This window comes from Bos grunniens, chromosome 2 (assembly GCF_055505025.1).
Source record: "Bos grunniens cultivar Pamir isolate PY7600 chromosome 2, Bosgru_T2T1.0, whole genome shotgun sequence".
NCBI classification, from domain to species: domain Eukaryota; kingdom Metazoa; phylum Chordata; class Mammalia; order Artiodactyla; family Bovidae; genus Bos; species Bos grunniens.
Window position 1 is genome coordinate 40,390,989 of NC_141166.1, and position 17,298 is coordinate 40,408,286.

General features: G+C 43.3%; 2 protein-coding genes across 2 annotated transcripts; both read left to right on the top strand.

Moving 5' to 3' along the window:
- The first annotated feature begins 49 nt into the window (after positions 1-49).
- LOC147377941 (gamma-crystallin A) lies at positions 50-2,612 on the top strand. Its single transcript, XM_086343220.1, has 3 exons — positions 50-73; positions 188-430; positions 2,215-2,612. Exons 1-3 carry the CDS (start codon positions 65-67, stop codon positions 2,485-2,487), a joined length of 525 nt encoding a protein of 174 aa, XP_086199346.1. The 5' UTR covers positions 50-64; the 3' UTR covers positions 2,488-2,612.
- Positions 2,613-14,970: 12,358 nt separating this feature from the next.
- LOC147377942 (gamma-crystallin B) lies at positions 14,971-17,298 on the top strand. Its single transcript, XM_086363446.1, has 3 exons — positions 14,971-15,113; positions 15,211-15,453; positions 16,955-17,298. Exons 1-3 carry the CDS (start codon positions 15,105-15,107, stop codon positions 17,228-17,230), a joined length of 528 nt encoding a protein of 175 aa, XP_086219572.1. The 5' UTR covers positions 14,971-15,104; the 3' UTR covers positions 17,231-17,298.

Below are 17,298 nucleotides of genomic sequence, written 5' to 3' on the forward strand. Positions count from 1 at the left end.
ATATATACCAGCTGCCACGTTTGTCCCCATCAGACTGGACGCTGATCATCCGCTATCAACAGCCATGGGGAAGGTGAGCCAACTGAGGTCCCAGACCATGCCTGCTGCGTGTCGATGGTGTTTGTGGAGGGAGGGTGTATCTCGCAGCTGACTTCCTGCTGTCACCTTATGTTCCACCTGCATGCAGATCACCTTCTACGAGGACCGGGGCTTCCAGGGCCGCCGCTATGAGTGCAGTAGCGACCACTCCAACCTGCAGCCCTACTTCAGCCGCTGTAATTCCATCCGCGTGGACAGCGGCTGCTGGATGCTGTATGAGCGCCCTAACTACCAGGGCCACCAGTACTTCCTGCGGCGCGGCGACTACCCCGACTACCAGCAGTGGATGGGCCTCAACGACTCCATCCGCTCCTGCCGCGCTATCCCTTACGTGAGTCTTGCTTCAACCTGACTGGTGTGACAGCATCACTGATCCAGGGCCATAAATTCCTGTTTATAAAAGTCAATTTGTTTCAACTCAGGACTAGTGTTCACAGTAAAATAACAAAGCCCAACTCTCAAGCATTGGGGGGGAAAAAAAAGATGCCTTTTTACTATGCTCTCATAGGGAAATATTTAAACTCATTTAGCGTTAAAAAGTGAAAGTGAAGTCGACTTCACTTTCACTTCTCACTTTCATGCATTGGAGAAGGAAATGGCAACCCACTCCAGTGTTCTTGCCTGGAGAGTCCCAGGGACGGGGGAGCCTGGTGGGCTGCCGTCTATGGGGTCGCCCAGAGTCGGACATGACTGAAGCGACTTAGCAGGAGCAGCAGCAGCATTAAAAATGGGTAAATTGTTTTTAGGCATAAGAAATCACAACAATATAGCTTCTAAAACTGAACTTGGTATCATCTAGCTGATCCCTAATTTCTAAATAAAAATCACATGTTAAGTAAAAAAAAAAATCTATCAGTGTATCATTATTTCTTAACAATAAAAATACTGACAGACTATGGGAGAACAACATAGGTATAACATATTCTGACTGTATTGGCAATTATTTTCAATACCTTCTCTATGACATACAGATCTAGAAACTGGAACAATATGTCTGCTTGCAAGTGGCTCCCTGTATTAAGCAGATATTATCAACTAGTTTCTTACAAGGGTCAGAAAAATTGTTCATTAAGAGTTCATGGGATGTAGTCCTCACCAAAGTCCTGCTTAATGTCTATTAATCATGTGTAGCTTGTATTTGGACTTTCTGAATCACCAAATTATGTGTCATGGCAAGCGGATTCAGGAAGTGAAAACAAAATTTGGCTAGAGAAATTTGCAGATGCAAAAAGAGGTACAAGATAGGAACTTCTTTGAGGCCAGAAACTCAAATGGTACAAGGGACTTGGCAAAATGTCAGACATGTGGACTAAGAGTAAACGTGAATTGTTGTCAATGGTGAGTGCAAAAGTGACTTAAAAACATGCTTGATAGTATTCAGGGATACACAGTTATAATGGAAAAGGGAGTTAAATCTTCTCTGCTGCTGCTGCTAAGTCGCTTCAGTCATGTCCAACTCTGTGCAACCCCATAGACAGCAGCCCATCAGGCTCCTCTGTCCCTGAGATTCTCCAGGCAAGAATACTGGAGTGGGTTGCCATTTCCTTCTCCAATGCATGCATACATGTTAAGTTGCTTCAGTCGTGTCCAACTCTGTGCAACCCTATGGACAGCAGCCCCCAGGCTCCTCTGTCCACAGGATTCTCTAGGCAAGAATACTGGAGTGGGTTGCCATTTCCTTCTCCGAATCTTCTCTGCAGACTCAACTAAATATAGTTACAATAGTTGTTTTTTTGTTTTGCTTTCAAGGGATCCCTTTTCTTTATTTCAATGTTTATTTCTTCCATAAGATAGATTACTGGTCAGGTAAGTTTTATTCTAATACCTTCCCTGAAGAAGGAAATGGCAACCCACTCCAGTATTCTGGCCTGGAAAATCCCATGGATAGAGGAGCCTTGGCAGGCTACAGTCCATGGGGTTGCAAAGAGTCAGACATGACTTAGCAACTAAACAACAACAACAATTTGTTAAACCAACAATGTAAGGAGAGGATGCATATGTGACAGGATGGTTTGAAAACCATGCTTCATGAAGCTGCAGGATGACTGAGTCACTTTTACTGACATCCAGGATGCCCACAACTTATTTTTCATCTTTGGTTTATTGTCGCAACAGACCAGCTCTCACAGGATAAGGCTGTACGAGAGAGATGACTACGGAGGCCTGGTGTCCGAGCTCACGGAAGACTGCTCCTGCATCCACGACCGCTTCCGGCTCAATGAGCTCCACTCCCTCCACGTGCTGGAGGGCTGGTGGGTCCTCTACGAGATGCCCAACTACCGGGGGCGGCAGTACCTGCTGCGGCCGGGGGATTACAGGCGCTACCACGACTGGGGGGCCGTGGATGCCCGAGTGGGCTCTCTGAGACGGGCCATTGATTTGTACTAGGCTGTGCTTTTCTTATGATCCACATAGAAATGCACTATATATACAAATCGTGTTACTGGCCCATAAGTAATTCTTGTTCATGTTAAAGAATAACTGAATTTTAATAAATGGTGACCCTTGGCAACTTACCTGGCCCTGAAATCAAGTGTTTTGAACATCTACTTACTTCCTGATGGCAGCAGTATTTAAGAAGTTCCCATTCACATCATGGGAAGGAGGCAGAAACACTGTCTCTGCCTCTACAACCCACAGTACGAGGGAGAGAGAAGAGAAACATAATGAAAACTATTAAATCCATACGCAGGAGAAGATATGGAACCAGTTGTGGCTGGGACACAAAAGGACTGCTGGAGAGGACTGCAGTATCCTGGACTACAATATAAACTTTTATCAAAATTCAATTAGGGAATACTCAGCTATGCAGAGTGAAGTAAGACAATGTGTTATCCTACACACCGGGATTTATTTCCGCTAGAGTAGAGTTGCTCACCCAGAATACTAATTCGTTTTACAAATTTACATGAGCAAAAATCGTGCTCTGTCCCAGTTAAATTCTTCATGGACATTGAGAAGCTCATTTTAAAATTCATATGGAATTTGCAAGGGACCCAGAACAGCCAAAACAATCTCGAAAACAGAAGAGCAAACTAGGAGGACTCATACTCCGCAATTTCAAAGCTTACCACAAAGCAACTGTAAACGACACAGCGGGGTACTGGCATACAGCAGACGTGGTGATCACAGGAATAGACTTGAGAGTCCAGAAACAATCCCACATGTTTATGTTCACCTGATTTTTGACAAGGGTGCTAAGACCACTCAATGGGGAAGAATAGCTTTTCAACAAATAGTGCTAGGACTCCTGGATATCCAAATGCAAAATAATAAAGGTAGACCCCCATTTCATACCAGAAAAAAATTAATTCGAAATAAATCAAAGAACTCAAACTATAAAACCCTTGGAAGAAAATAGAAACATACATCTTCATGATTTTTTATTAGGCAATGACATCTTAAAGATGACACCAAAAGCACAAGCTAACAACAATAAAAATAATAAATGGGACGTCATCAAAATTAAAACATTTTACACTTCCCAGGTGGTGCTAGTGGGAATCAACTACGTGCCAATGCAGGAGACACAAGAGATCCAGGTTCAGTCCCCGGGTCAGGAAGATCCCCTGGAGGAGGGCATGGCAACCCACTCCAGTATTCTTGCCTAGAGAATCCCATGGACAGAGGAGCCTGGAGGGTTACGGTCCATGGGGTCACCAGGAGTCAGACACAACTGAAGTGACTTAGCATGCACATGTGAATCAAAGAATGCCATCAAGAAAGTGAAAAATACATGTATACCTATGGCTGATTCATGTTGATATATGGCAGAAATCAACACAACATTGTAAAGCAATTATCCTCCAATCCAAAGTTTTTAAAAGAGAAAGTGAAAAGACAGACTCTTGAATGAGGGAAAATATTTACCAAATATTTACAAACTTCTTATCTGGTAAGAGTCTAGTATTCAGAGTATTTAAAAAAAAAAAAAAAAAACTCAAAACAACAACAAAAGACAAAAGACAATTAAAAATGGGCAAAGTACTTGAATATTATACTTTTACAAAGAAGATATATAAATGGTCAAGAAGCTACTGAAAAGATGCTCAGCATTATTAGTCGTTGTTGTTGGTTGTTGTTTACTAAGTCGAGTCCAGCTCTTCTGTGACCCCATGGACTATAGCCCTCTGGGCTCCTCTATCCAGGGGATTTCCCAGGCAAGAATACTGGAGTGGGTTGCCATTTCCTTCTCCAGGGGATCTTCCCGACCCAGGGATCAAACTCGCATCTCTTGCATTGGCAGGGAGTTCTGTACCACTGAGCCACCACAGAAGCCCATTATTAGTCATTCGGGAAATTCAAATAAAAACCACAGTGAGATAGCACTTAATACCCACTAGGACGGCTGGACAGCATCCCCGACGCAGTGAACATGAACTTGGGCAAACTGTGGGAAATGGTGAGGGACAGGGAGGCCTGGGGAGCTGCAGTCCATAGGGTCACAGAGAGCTGGACTCGACTGGGTGACTGAGCAACAACAACAACAACCCACTAGGTGGTTATATTAACTTTAGAGAAAAATAAAACAGAAAATAACAAGTGCTAGGAAGGATGTGGTGAGATTAGAACTTTCATAAATCTCTGTAATGTAAATTAATGTAAATACTTGTAAGTAATGTGAAGTTTTAATGTAAAGTAATGTAACTAGATGCAGCCACTATGGGAAAACAGTTTGGTAGTTCCTCAAATAGTTAAACTGAGTTATCATATGACTCAGCAATTCCAGTCTGACATATACACTCAAAAGAATTGAAAAGAAATGTTCCAACAAAAACGTATTCACGAATGTTCCCAGCAGCACTATTCACAATAGGCAGAGGTGAAACAACCCAAATGTTTATCAGTGGATGATTGCATAAACGAAATGTGATAATCCAGACAATGGGATATTCTTTGGCTGTAAAAAGGAATGCAGTCCTGATACATATTACATCATGGATGAACCTTGAAAACATGTCGAGTGAAAGAAGCTGGTCCCATATATTATAGGATTCATTTATACGAAACACCCAGAATAGGCAAATCTAGAGACAGTAAGTATATTCATGGTTGTTTAGGACTGGGGGATAGGTCGATAAAGGAATGATAACTAAAGGGTTCAGGACTTTTCACTGTGGAATGGAGCATTTTCTAAAATTGACTATGGTGACCGTTGCACATAACTGTGAATATACTAAAACCGCTGAATAATACACTTTAAATGGGCAAATATTAATGTGAATTATATCTCAATGAAGCTGTTTAAAAATAATAAAGCCCTGAACAGAACCTTAAGTAATAAAGAATCTTTTAAAATGAGATTCCTTCTTGCTGAAGGAACATATGCTATGAATTATAGGTATGAAAATACACATGTTATTAAACTGCTGTGGCTCTTACCAATACCAAATGTGCAGGAGACTTGTGGTTTTGCTGCCAGCTTAGTTAAACCACACTTAAACTTAGTGTGTTGTCCTCTGTTGAGTGACCAGTGAATTATGAACTCTGTTTTTGCTTTTTTAAAAGGAAAACCCAGGTGATATGTCTCACTGAAGATAATTTTAACTTGGAGGTTTTGTTTTGTTTCAACCTAGTGAATTTAAGGGTTTAGAAACTAGCATTTTATCTAACAAACCCTGGAATGCCACAAGCTTCTTTCTCTATAAAATTAGGGGTGTTGTTCAAGAGGAGTTCCTGCTTCCTTCAGTTCTGATTCTTTAAGACACTATTAGGTTTCCAGGTGGAATATCTTAATGGTTACCAATGTAGGCCATGAGGTCCGTGGACTTGGTTTCTGGCCTGACCACCTAGTAGCTGTGTGACCTTGAGCAAGTTATTTATCCTCATAAGCCTCAGTTTTCCCACTTGTATGTTCTTGTGAGGAATAAATGGGATGCTTCTTATAAAGAAGCTCAATAAATAGTAGTCATCACTCCATCAGTTTTACCTCATTATGCTGCTGCTGCTAAGTCGCTTCAGTCATGTCCGACTCTGTACAACCCCAGAGATGGCAGCCCACCAGGCTCCCCCGTCCCTGGGATTCTCCAGGCAAGAACACTGGAGTGGATTGCCATCTCCTTCTCCAATGCACGAAAGTGAAAAGTGAAAGTGAAGTCGCTCAGTCGTGTCTGACTCTTAGCGACCCCATGGACTGCGGCCTACCAGGCTCCTCCGTCCATGGGATTTTCCAGGCAAGAGTACTGGAGTGGGGTGCCATTGCCTTCTCTCTCATTGTGCTATATATATATATATATATATATACACACACACACACACACACACACACACGGATTTCAAAAAAAAAGGGGGGAGGGTGAAATAAATTCACTATTTTCTAAAAAAATTCGAGAAAATGTGAACATCCTCAATGTGCTTTTCATAGTCGTTCATTACTGCCGTCTTGCTACCCGGATGGCTCAGTGGTAAAGAATAACCCCTGCAAATGCAGGAAACGCAGGTTTGATCCTTGGGTCAGAAAGATCCCCTGAATGAGGAAATGGTAACCCTCTGCAGATCCTTGCCTGCAAAAATCCCATGGACAGAGGAGCCTGGAGGACTGTAGTCCATGGGGTCAAAAAGAGACATGACTGAACAACTAAGCACACATACATACATAGGTGGTTACAGGCTGGCTCCAATCAACTCTGACACAACTTCCAGCCTGTGTCATGTGATACTGTAAAATTCATCCAGACCTCTTGCAAAACTGGTGGCAGGCATCACTAACAGAATCTTGAGGCAAACAATTAGATTAAGACATTTTAGGTATCAAATAAAACACCTAGAAATAAAGTATAGCCATTGTTCGGTATCCAAGGGGAACTGGTTCCAGAATCCCCACGGATATCAAAATCTGTGGATGCTCAAGTCCCTTATATCAAATGGAGCAGTATTTGCATATAACTATGCAATCCTCCCATATACTTTAAATCATCTCTAGGTTACTAATAATACCTACTACAATGTAAATGCTGTGTGCTGTGCTTAGTTGTCAATTGTGTCTGACTCTGCAACCCTTTGGACTGTAGCCCACAAGACTCCTCTGTCCATGGGATTTCCCAGGCAAGATTACTGGAGTGGGTTACCATTTTCTTCTCCAGGGAATCTTCACAACCCAGGAATCGAACCCACATCTGTGTCTCCTGCATTGCAGGCAGATTCTTTACCCAAGAGGCCATCAGGGAAGTTTGAAATTTTACATATCAGTTACATTGTATTTACACAGTATTAGTATGTAAATGATATGTAAATAGTTGCCAGCGTGACAAATTCAAGTTTTGGTTTTTGAAATTTTCTGGATTTTTTTTTTCCCGGTTACTTTCTGTGGTTGCTTGAATTCATGGATGTAGAATTCTCGGATACAGGGAAACAACTACATTGGTTCAGGAGATTGCTGAGAGACTTGGCCTTACCTCCTGACTCCAACGTCATAGGAAAGATTGAGTCAGAGACTGCACACAAGCCCTTTTACTTGTATAGTCAGCTTCTGATTTTAGGGCATCAGGGACCTGGACTGAGTCAGGTAGGGGGTGAGTGGCTCTTTCAGGGCCTGCATCATTGGTTGGTGGAGGAGGAAGCCCTTGCAAACAAAACTACCAGTGACCACCTCCCTGCCTAGCCCATGCCTTGCTTTCACATTGCTTCTTCTAAAGTATTTTTTACTTTCACAGTACTCACAAACACATAAAATTCTTGAATAGGCACTATTTCTGAAGAACACATCCAGGAAGCAGTGACTTCATCCATCCATTCATACTCCTGCACTTATTGCTTGTATAATCTTTGGAACAGCAAGGAGATCAAATGAATCAATCCTAAAGGAAATCAACCCTGAATGATCATTGGAAGGACTAATACTGAAAACTGAAGCTCCAATACTTAATACTGAAGCAAGACTGCAGGTGTGAGTGAGGGGTCGTAGCTGCACTCACAGGAGGGAATCTGCAGTGAAACAGGCCAACAGTCAGTGAAATCCTCCCAAGAACACATAACTATGAGTTCCTTGACTGGCCCCTGTTCTAAACCCACCTCAGTGCGGTTGGCAGACTGCAGAAGCCAAGGGCATCATCACCTGTGACAATACTGTATGTGCTGGTGTGTGTGTACATTTCAGATCTAGCAAGTGATTTAGGCCTGATTTGGCTAACAGTAGAATTTTTCTTCTTTTCTCATTTCTGTATCACCAATGAGGTTTTTTTATTTAACTTTTTAGTCTTCACTACATTATAACTGTATCCTTTCCCTTAAAGTGCTCTGGGGGTCTCTGAAGTAGTATGGAAAAGGAAAGTTGATATGCAAAGAACAAATCAAAAGAAGTATCCTCACTCTCATTATTTTATTGAACTCTTTTTGGGCTAAGTAGAGAAATAGTAGGAATAGACACAATTCACACTGAAATTTGTTTTAAAACTTGGAAGTGCAGAAGGGAGTTTTTTCCCCCCTATCTTTTCATCTAAATTCAAGATGTCTGATGATCTGGGCCAATGGAAGGAATCTGTTCCCAATACTGGAACGCCTTCCCTTCTTGGAAGCTTATCAAATCCCACCTAATCTTCAAGGCAGTCTAGGTCCCTCTTCCCAGGATAGCTACTCATACAACCAGCTTTTACTTGTCTCTTCCTTCTCTGAACATCTATATCTACTTCATGACCACCCAACTTAGCACTGAAGCACTGCCTTTCTCACATAATGTCTTTTTGTCTTGGTTTAGTGTCTTCAACAAGGCATAAGGATAAGGGCCATGTCATGCTTCTCTAATCCTCATGATTAATTACTAATTAATTATAGGATAAATAGTAGTCATGTATGGATGTGAGAGTTGGACTATTAAGAAAGCTGAGAGCTAAAGAATTGATGCTTTTGAACTGTGGTGTTGGAGAAGACTCTTGAGAGTCCTTTGGACTGCAAGGAGGTCCAACCAGTTAATCCTAAAGGAAATCAGTCCTGAATATTCATTGGAAGGACTGATGCTGAAGCTGAAGCTTCAATACTTTGGCCACCTGATGCAAAGAGCTGACTCATTGGAAAAGACTCTGATGTTGGGAAAGATTGAAGGCAGGAGGAAAAGGGGACGACAGAGGATGAGATGGTTTGATGGCATCATCGACTCGATGGACATGAGTTTGAGGAAGCTCTGGAAGTTGGTGATGGACAGGGAGGCCTGGCGTGCTGCAGTCCATGAGGATGCAAAGACTCGGACACGACTGAGCTACTGAACTGAACTGATGTGGATAAATGGAGCCCTGGAAGCCTGAAAAACAGCAAGGGATTCTGACTTTATTGCAAACGATTCCAGTTTATTTTGGAAAGCAATGAATCTCTCACACAAGGTCACCAATGTGGATGTTCAGAGACATAGACGGCATTCTCTCACACTCAGTCCTCTACCTGGTTCTTATAGCCTCCAGTCCTGTCTGGTTCTTGGTGACCTTGGAAAACTTGAAGGGAGGTAAAAAAAATGGCCCAGAGATTGGCAGGCTGGTGTAGGATGGCAGTAGGGAGACCTTCGTGAGGGGAGGGGCGGAGTTAGAGCACCACTCTATGAAGGTCTCAGAGCTTACCTCTAACAGCTAAAGGAAAGAGACAGGGGAGACAGCCTGAGAAAGAGAACAAAAATGAAAGAAAAGGTGAAAAGCAACATTTTTTTGTGAAGAAAAATAATGAGATTTCCCACCACTGCCTTGCATTTTAGAAGATGGATAAGTCAATGGAATGAGACATTTGGTCCTGGGTGCGGCAAGACATGCTTTGTTACATCTCTTTGTAGGATCAGCCAACACCCTAGTCTAAAATATATGGGAGATTAAGGGAGGGACTGAACCAATGAGCCTTTTAGCACGAATATTTGAATACCAAGTTCACAGTTATACACAAGGTTTTTTTTTTTCTTTTCTTTAAAAAGAACTGCAAAACTCATTTTTAAAAACACCGGTCTCATTTAAATCAGAAAAAAAATTATAAAACCCTTTAAAGTTCTTTAGGATATCACAGTTGAATAAACTTGTATATCAAAATACATTTGACTCAAATGTCAAAACACATAACCCTGTTTTTTCCAAAAATGAAATTGTTCATTTAAGAGCCATTGAAGTTACCTTCCCTGGTGCTTCCCTGGTGGTTCTGAAGGTAAACAATATGCCTGCGATGCAGGAGACCCGAGTTCAATCCCTGGCTTGAGAAGATCTCCTGGAGAAGGGAATGGCTACCCATTCCAGTATTCTTGCCTGGAGAATTAAATGGACAGAGGAGCCTGACCGGCTATAGTCCACGGGGTCACAAAGAGTTGGACACGACTGAGAGACTAACACCACAACAGGATGTTTTGGGCTTCCTGGTAACTCAGCTGGAAAAAATCCACCCTCAGTGTGGGAGACCCCAGTTCGATTCCTGGGTTGGGAAGATCCCCTGGAGAAGGAATAGGCTACCTACTCCAGAATTCTTGGGCTTTCCTGGTGGCTCAGATGGTAAAGAATCTGCCTGCAATGTGGGAGACCTGGGTTCCATCCCTGGGTTGGGAAGATTCCCTGGAGGAGAGCATGGCAACCCACTCCAGTATTCTGGCCTGGAGAATCCCCCTGGACAGAGGAGCCTGCCAGGTTACAGTCCACAGTGTCACAGAGAGTCGGACAGGACTGAGCAACTTGGCACAGCACGAAGTTCCTGGAGGCTTCCCAGGTGGCTCAGTGGTAAAGAATCCACCTGCCAAGCAGGAGACTCAGGTTCGATCCCTGGGTGGAGAAGATCCCCTGGAGAATGAAATGGCAACCCATTCCAGTATTCTTGCCTGGGAAATCCCATGGACAGAGCAGTCTGGTGGGCTGCAGTCCATGGGGTCGCAAAAGAGTTGGACACGACTAAGCAACTAAGTAACAACAACAAAAGTTACCTGAGGCCTGTTAGAAGCCTCAGCGGAAATAGTGCATTACCTTCCCTGCCACCCAGTCTTATACAAATGTTTTAGTTTGTCAACTGGGTTTTCTTGAAGCATCTGCAGACTGCTTTCTCTGGTAGCCCAGATGAAACCTCTTGAGCTCATTGGCACATCACTGACACAACCGTGCTGAAGGAAGCCAAGTCTGCTCTCACTTGAGTGGGTACCACTGAACTTTCAGCAAACTTTACATCACTTATTTAGCTCATGATGATGAAGTAGTAATAGTTAATAATGAAAGCCTACCTTATGAAGAGTGTTGTGTGTGCTCTAGACATCATACCAGAAATCTTAGAATACATCATATGGGGAAAAAAAAAAAGAATACATCATGTGGCTAACATAGCACAGTTATTATCAAGAGTTCCCCAAATATTTGGGGGATCTGGGACAAGAACATAAATAGACCCCCATCACCACTCCATGGCCCGCCCTCCTCCCTTCTCACTCCTGCACATGCCCAAGCTCCATCCACATATTCCACCTCCCCTCACCCCCGATCACGTCCCCCAAACAGGCTCCCTTTTATGAACAGTGTCCTTGGGTGGGTGGGTGAAGATTCTCTTCTAGGTTTTGGAAGCAAGGATGTAAATGGAGGAAATGTGGGGGCTCCAGGTACAAGGAGTGTGGTTTCTAAGAAGTGTGGGCCTGTCCCCATTGCCACCACACATTCCTGGCCTGTGAGCAAGACTGCCGCTAGAGGGCGCCAGAGGATGCTCTCTGAACACCCAGTCCAGGCCAAGGTTCCCGAATGACCAAGTCTAATCACATGCCGATCACTGTGAGAACCAAATCTAAAAAAGTACACACAAGCCCAATGTTCATCACAGCACTGTTTACAATGGTCAGGACATGGAAGCAACCTACGTGTCCACCGGCAGATGAATGGATAAGAAAGCCGTGGTACATATACACAATGGAATATTACTCAGCTATTATAAAGAATGCATTTGAATCAGTTCCAATGAGGTGGATGAAACTGGAGCCTATTATACAGAGTGAAGTAAGTCAGAAAGAAAAACACCAATACAGTATACTAACACATATATATATGGAATTTAGAAAGATGGTAACAATGACCCTATATGTGAGACAGCAAAAGAGACACAGATGTAAAGAACAATCTTTTGGACTCGGTGGGAGAAGGCAAAGGTGGGATGATTTGAGAAAATAGCATTGAAACATGTATATTATCATATTTGAAACAGATTGCCAGTCCAGGTTCGATGCATGAGACAGGGAGCTCAGGGCTGGTGCACTGGGATGACCCTGAAGGATGGGATGGGGAGGGAAGTGGGAGGGGGTTCAGGATGGGGAACACATGTACACCCATGGCTGATTCATGTGAATATATGGCAAAAACCACTATAATATTGTAAAGTAATTAGCCTCCAATTAAAATAAATAAGTTAATTTTTAAAAAAAAGCAAACAACAAATAAAATAAAAAGGTACACACAGCTAGGAAGTAGAGGAACTGGGAACTGAGCTCAGGTCTGTTAGCCTTGAAGGCCTATAAACGAATTGTTTCTGCATAAAACATGGCTTGTTTTAGAAGTTATCTTTCTAGATATACATATCTTATACACTTCACATAGTAGGTTCAATGTCATCTTTCTTTTTTTTTTTAATTTGTAAAGCTGTGTCTCTATCAACCTTGAGAATCTTTGGCTTTAACAGGAATTCTGGTAAATTATAGTTGCTGTTCTAGTTGCTAAGTTGTGCCTGACTCTTTGCAACCCCATGTACTTCCCACCAGACCCTTCCATCCATGGGATTTCCCAGGCAAGAATACTGGAGCGAGTCGCCATTTCCTTCTCCAGGGATCGAACAGACCCAGGGATCTTCCAGACCCAGGGATCGAACCCATGCCTCCTGCACTGGCAGGCGAATTCTTTGGCACTGAGCCACTCTCCTTCAATTGACATTGTTGCCAGGCTGATTTCTTCAAACTGGTTCTAGGATCTCAGCATTAGCTGACTGTAAAGGGTTCTTTAATCCCCGAGTCACTGATCTGGGTATAGCTTCTAGGACTGCAGTGCATGTGTGCATGCTCAGTTGTCTCCGACTCTTTGGGATGGACTGGAGCCCACCAGTCTCCTCTGTCCATGGGATTTTTCAGACAAGAAATACTGGAGTGGGTTGCCATTTCCTTCTCCAGGGGATCTTTCTGACCCAGGGATAGAACCCAGGTCTCCTATGCCTCCTGCATTGCAGCCAGATTCTTTACCAGCTGAGCCACTGGGGAAATGGTAACCACCTAATCTCTCTCATCACATAGAGGGTCATGCCAGGGCCAGTATCTGCTGGATACTGTGTTGGTTCTATTCCAATAGCGGGACCCTCTACCCATGGTGGGTTCCTTTTTTTATAGGAAGAGCCTTAGGTAATAAATCTATTACATGTTAACATAAATAACATGTTTCATGAATAATAACCATGTTTTCCAAAGCAAAAAGCAAGTAATGAAAAGGCTGAAATTGCTTTACATTTTGCCAAATCTCTTTCATGTCATACAGCCTCTGGAAAAACTCCACTGCACACTTGTGAAAGAAGAGTGAAAAGGGCAAATAACATCTTGGGGGCTTCCCCCGTGTCTCAGCAGTAAAAAAAAAAAACAAAAAACAAAAAAACCCACCTGCAATGCAGGAGCTGCAGGAGCTGCAGGAGACACAGGTTCAGTCCCTGGGCCAGGAAGGTCCCCTGGAAGATTAATCCACTCCAGGATTCTCAGCTGGAAAATCCCACAGACAGAGGAGCCTGGTGGACTACAGTCTCTAGGGTTGCAAAGAGTCTGACATGACTGAAGCGGCTGAGCACACATACACCCATTGTTAGGAAAACTGTTCTGACCATATGAACCCCTTGGCAGTGTCTTGGGGACTTTAGGGGTCCCCATACCACACTGTGAAGTCCATACTATGAAGATGCTCTGTTGTCGAGTCTGGGTGCTGTCTAGCATCTCAAAAGTCTAAGAAAGTAGGGGATGTGGCACCTTGAGAGTTTCTACATTACTACTTGCTGTTGTTCAGTCAAAAAGTTATGTCTGATGTTTTTGCGACCCCAAGGACTGTAGCCCACCAGGCTTTCCATGGGATTTCCCAGGCAAGAATACTGGAGTGGGTTGCCATTTCCTTCTCCAAGGGATCTTCTTGACCCAGGGGTCAAACTCACACTTCCTGCACAGCAGGCAGATTCTTCACCACTGAACCACCAGGGAAGCCCCTGCATTACTCCTTATACTAACTCAAATCACCCTTATCAAGGGAGCAGGAACTTATCAAGGTGAAGAGGAAAGACAGATCTTAGGACATTTGAAGGAAGCCAGGAACCCCCCAGAAAGCGAGCAGTCTCTGGGCAGCACCAGCAGAAGGAAGGGTGCAGGCTCCCAGGGAGACATGAAGAGAGGAAGGCCACAACCATCTGCTTTCACTCAGGTCAAAGCCAAGGACTGAGGGCCTACTCTGTGCCCATCCCCTGCTCTAGGGCTCAGGGACAGAAAAGAACAAGAATCATTCCCAGCCTCAGGGAGCCCACAAATTTCCAGCCAAGTGTCAATTTCACTCAAGATAGGCCTCCAAACAACAACATTGATAATCACAGAGTCTTGAATTTGAATTAACTTTATGCTTTTCAAAGCATTTTCACAAATTACTTCATTTGATTCCCTCTTCCTTAAGATATTAAAGTTCTCATTTTCAAGAATTTTTTTAAACACCAGTCCCTAAGCAGAACACATTGTTTAATTACCTTTAAGGAGTCAGTTAAGCAGAGTAGGCTATAAAGTAAAAGCATGGGGATAGAATTTTGCTCGTCCTTCTAAAGAGGAAAGACTTTTCATTTTGGTGGCAACAACAGCTTTTGTGAATTAGAAAAACCCGAACCTACCAGAAAGAATGACAGTAAACATTCAGCTAACCCCAATGACCAGGGGGAGGGGGAGCGGAGAGCTTGCAAATCCCCTTACTCACCGAAATAGGCCCCTTTTGTGTGATTTCCTGCGGAGGCAGCAGTCAGAGCTGCTATATATACAGCGGCCCTCCCCCTAGTCCCACACAGCACCCAGCGAACACCTCCTGCTGCCTTTCGCCAACATGGGGAAGGTAAGTGTGGGGTACCTGATGCTCCACCTTTGCCCCGTCGTGGCATCTTCAGCGGGGCTGCAAATCGCTTCATGCTCCCACATCTTCCATTTTGCAGATCACTTTTTACGAGGACCGGGGCTTCCAGGGCCACTGCTACGAGTGCAGCAGCGACTGCCCCAACCTGCAGCCCTATTTCAGCCGCTGTAACTCCATCCGCGTGGACAGCGGCTGCTGGATGCTGTATGAGCGCCCCAACTACCAGGGCCACCAGTACTTCCTGCGGCGCGGCGACTACCCCGACTACCAGCAGTGGATGGGCTTCAACGACTCCATCCGCTCCTGCCGCCTCATCCCGCAAGTGAGCCTGGTTCTGTCTTTGTCTTCCGTCTCTTTGGAAATCAAAGCCATTAAAAAAATAGCGTTCTTCAACCTAATCGTTCTAACTAGACAGCAGGAAGTGGGAGTGAGCCCAGGGCATGCAGTCCATTCTAGAGGGGTGTCTCAGATGGGAAGCCATTCTTCATGAACTCTGTGGTGTTTTTTTTTTTTTTTTTTTAAATCACAGATTCCCAGTGTTTTATGTTTTAAATGTAGTCAAAGATAAAAAGACGCATTAAGAGAAAGCATGTCATAGAAGAGATTGAAGTTATCTGTTCAAGATATCATTTCTTTAAGTATAGGTGATTTAAAATGTGTTAATTTCTGCTGTACAGCAAATAGATTCAGTTATATATCCAATACATTTTTATATTCTTTGCCATTTTGGTTTATCACAGGATATTGAATATAGTTCCCTGTGCTGTATAGTAGGGCCTTGTTGTTTATCCATTCTATATACAATAATTTGCATCTGCTAACCCCAAACTCCTACTCCAAGATATAATTTTTTTTTTAAGTGGTCATTCCAAGCCATGTCAACTCAGAAACCCAGTATATCCAAATTTATAAATACAATCTGGGTCTGTTTAATTGATAAAAAAATACTTTTGCTTGCTTTGACTTACTTTTCTATTTGATTATCTTCCTAGAGAAGACAGGCCCCCTGGTTTCTATTCTAATTTTGTAATCGGTACCTATTAGCTTGCTTAGGGGTAGGAATCAGAGGAAAGGCCTCATCAAAACTAAAGTTTGAGATCTGGTACTTCCCTGAGAGTGATTGCAGAGTTCTTAGAAGAATGTGTGGGAGTTGAGGGGTGGGGGGTGTGGGGGGGGATAAGTGTCATCCAAACTTCACAAAACATCCAAGTTTCATGAAGATGATTCCTGCTGCTGGGGGAGTGAGGAAGGGGAGGGGAGGAGGTCAAAAAGGAAGCTTGATTGTCACATAGGTTGAAATTTGAACTGAAAATGAGGTTACAAAGACAGAGGTAGAGAAAATATGCCATCTTTTTTTTTTTTTTTAAAGAGCTTCATAATCCTTTGTTCCAAAGTAAACGTGAAAACCAAAACATTGGTCTTACAGAAAATAGTTAAATTTTGGTTCCTTTTTAACAAGAGTAATAGATCAAATGAGGCTTCACTTTCCAATAATGCTCACTTTTCTACTTTGAGAGGAACTTTCTCTGATAAAAAGCCCTAAAATAATCAACCTTATTTTAGACCAACCTTAATTCTCAAGGAGAGGGTGGTACATAGCAACTGAAGGGCTGCTGTGTTCTGTTTCTAGCTTAGCCCAGAAGTTGTTAGATTCACAGGTGAGCGATGAGGGCAGGGAAGGCATCTTAACCCTGCAAACATGGTTGTTGTAGACTTGGACTAAAAGAGCTCTGAGGCAGGTGTGACCAGGGAGTGCAGGGGCTAGAACTTTGATTTCTCTCTATTTGTGTCCATTTACTTTTTCTTTTCTATCTGTCACCCAGCACACCGGCACTTTCAGAATGAGAATCTACGAGAGAGATGACTTCAGAGGACAGATGTCAGAGATCACAGACGATTGTCCCTCTCTTCAAGACCGCTTCCACCTCACTGAGGTTCACTCCCTCAACGTGCTGGAGGGTTCCTGGGTCCTCTATGAGATGCCAAGCTACAGGGGAAGGCAGTACCTGCTGAGGCCAGGGGAGTACAGGAGATATCTTGACTGGGGGGCAATGAATGCCAAAGTTGGTTCTTTAAGACGGGTGATGGATTTTTATTGAAGTTTTAAATTCCCCACTTTTCTCCTTTAGAATCTAATAAAAGATTTAGCTTGTGTTTCTGGCACAAA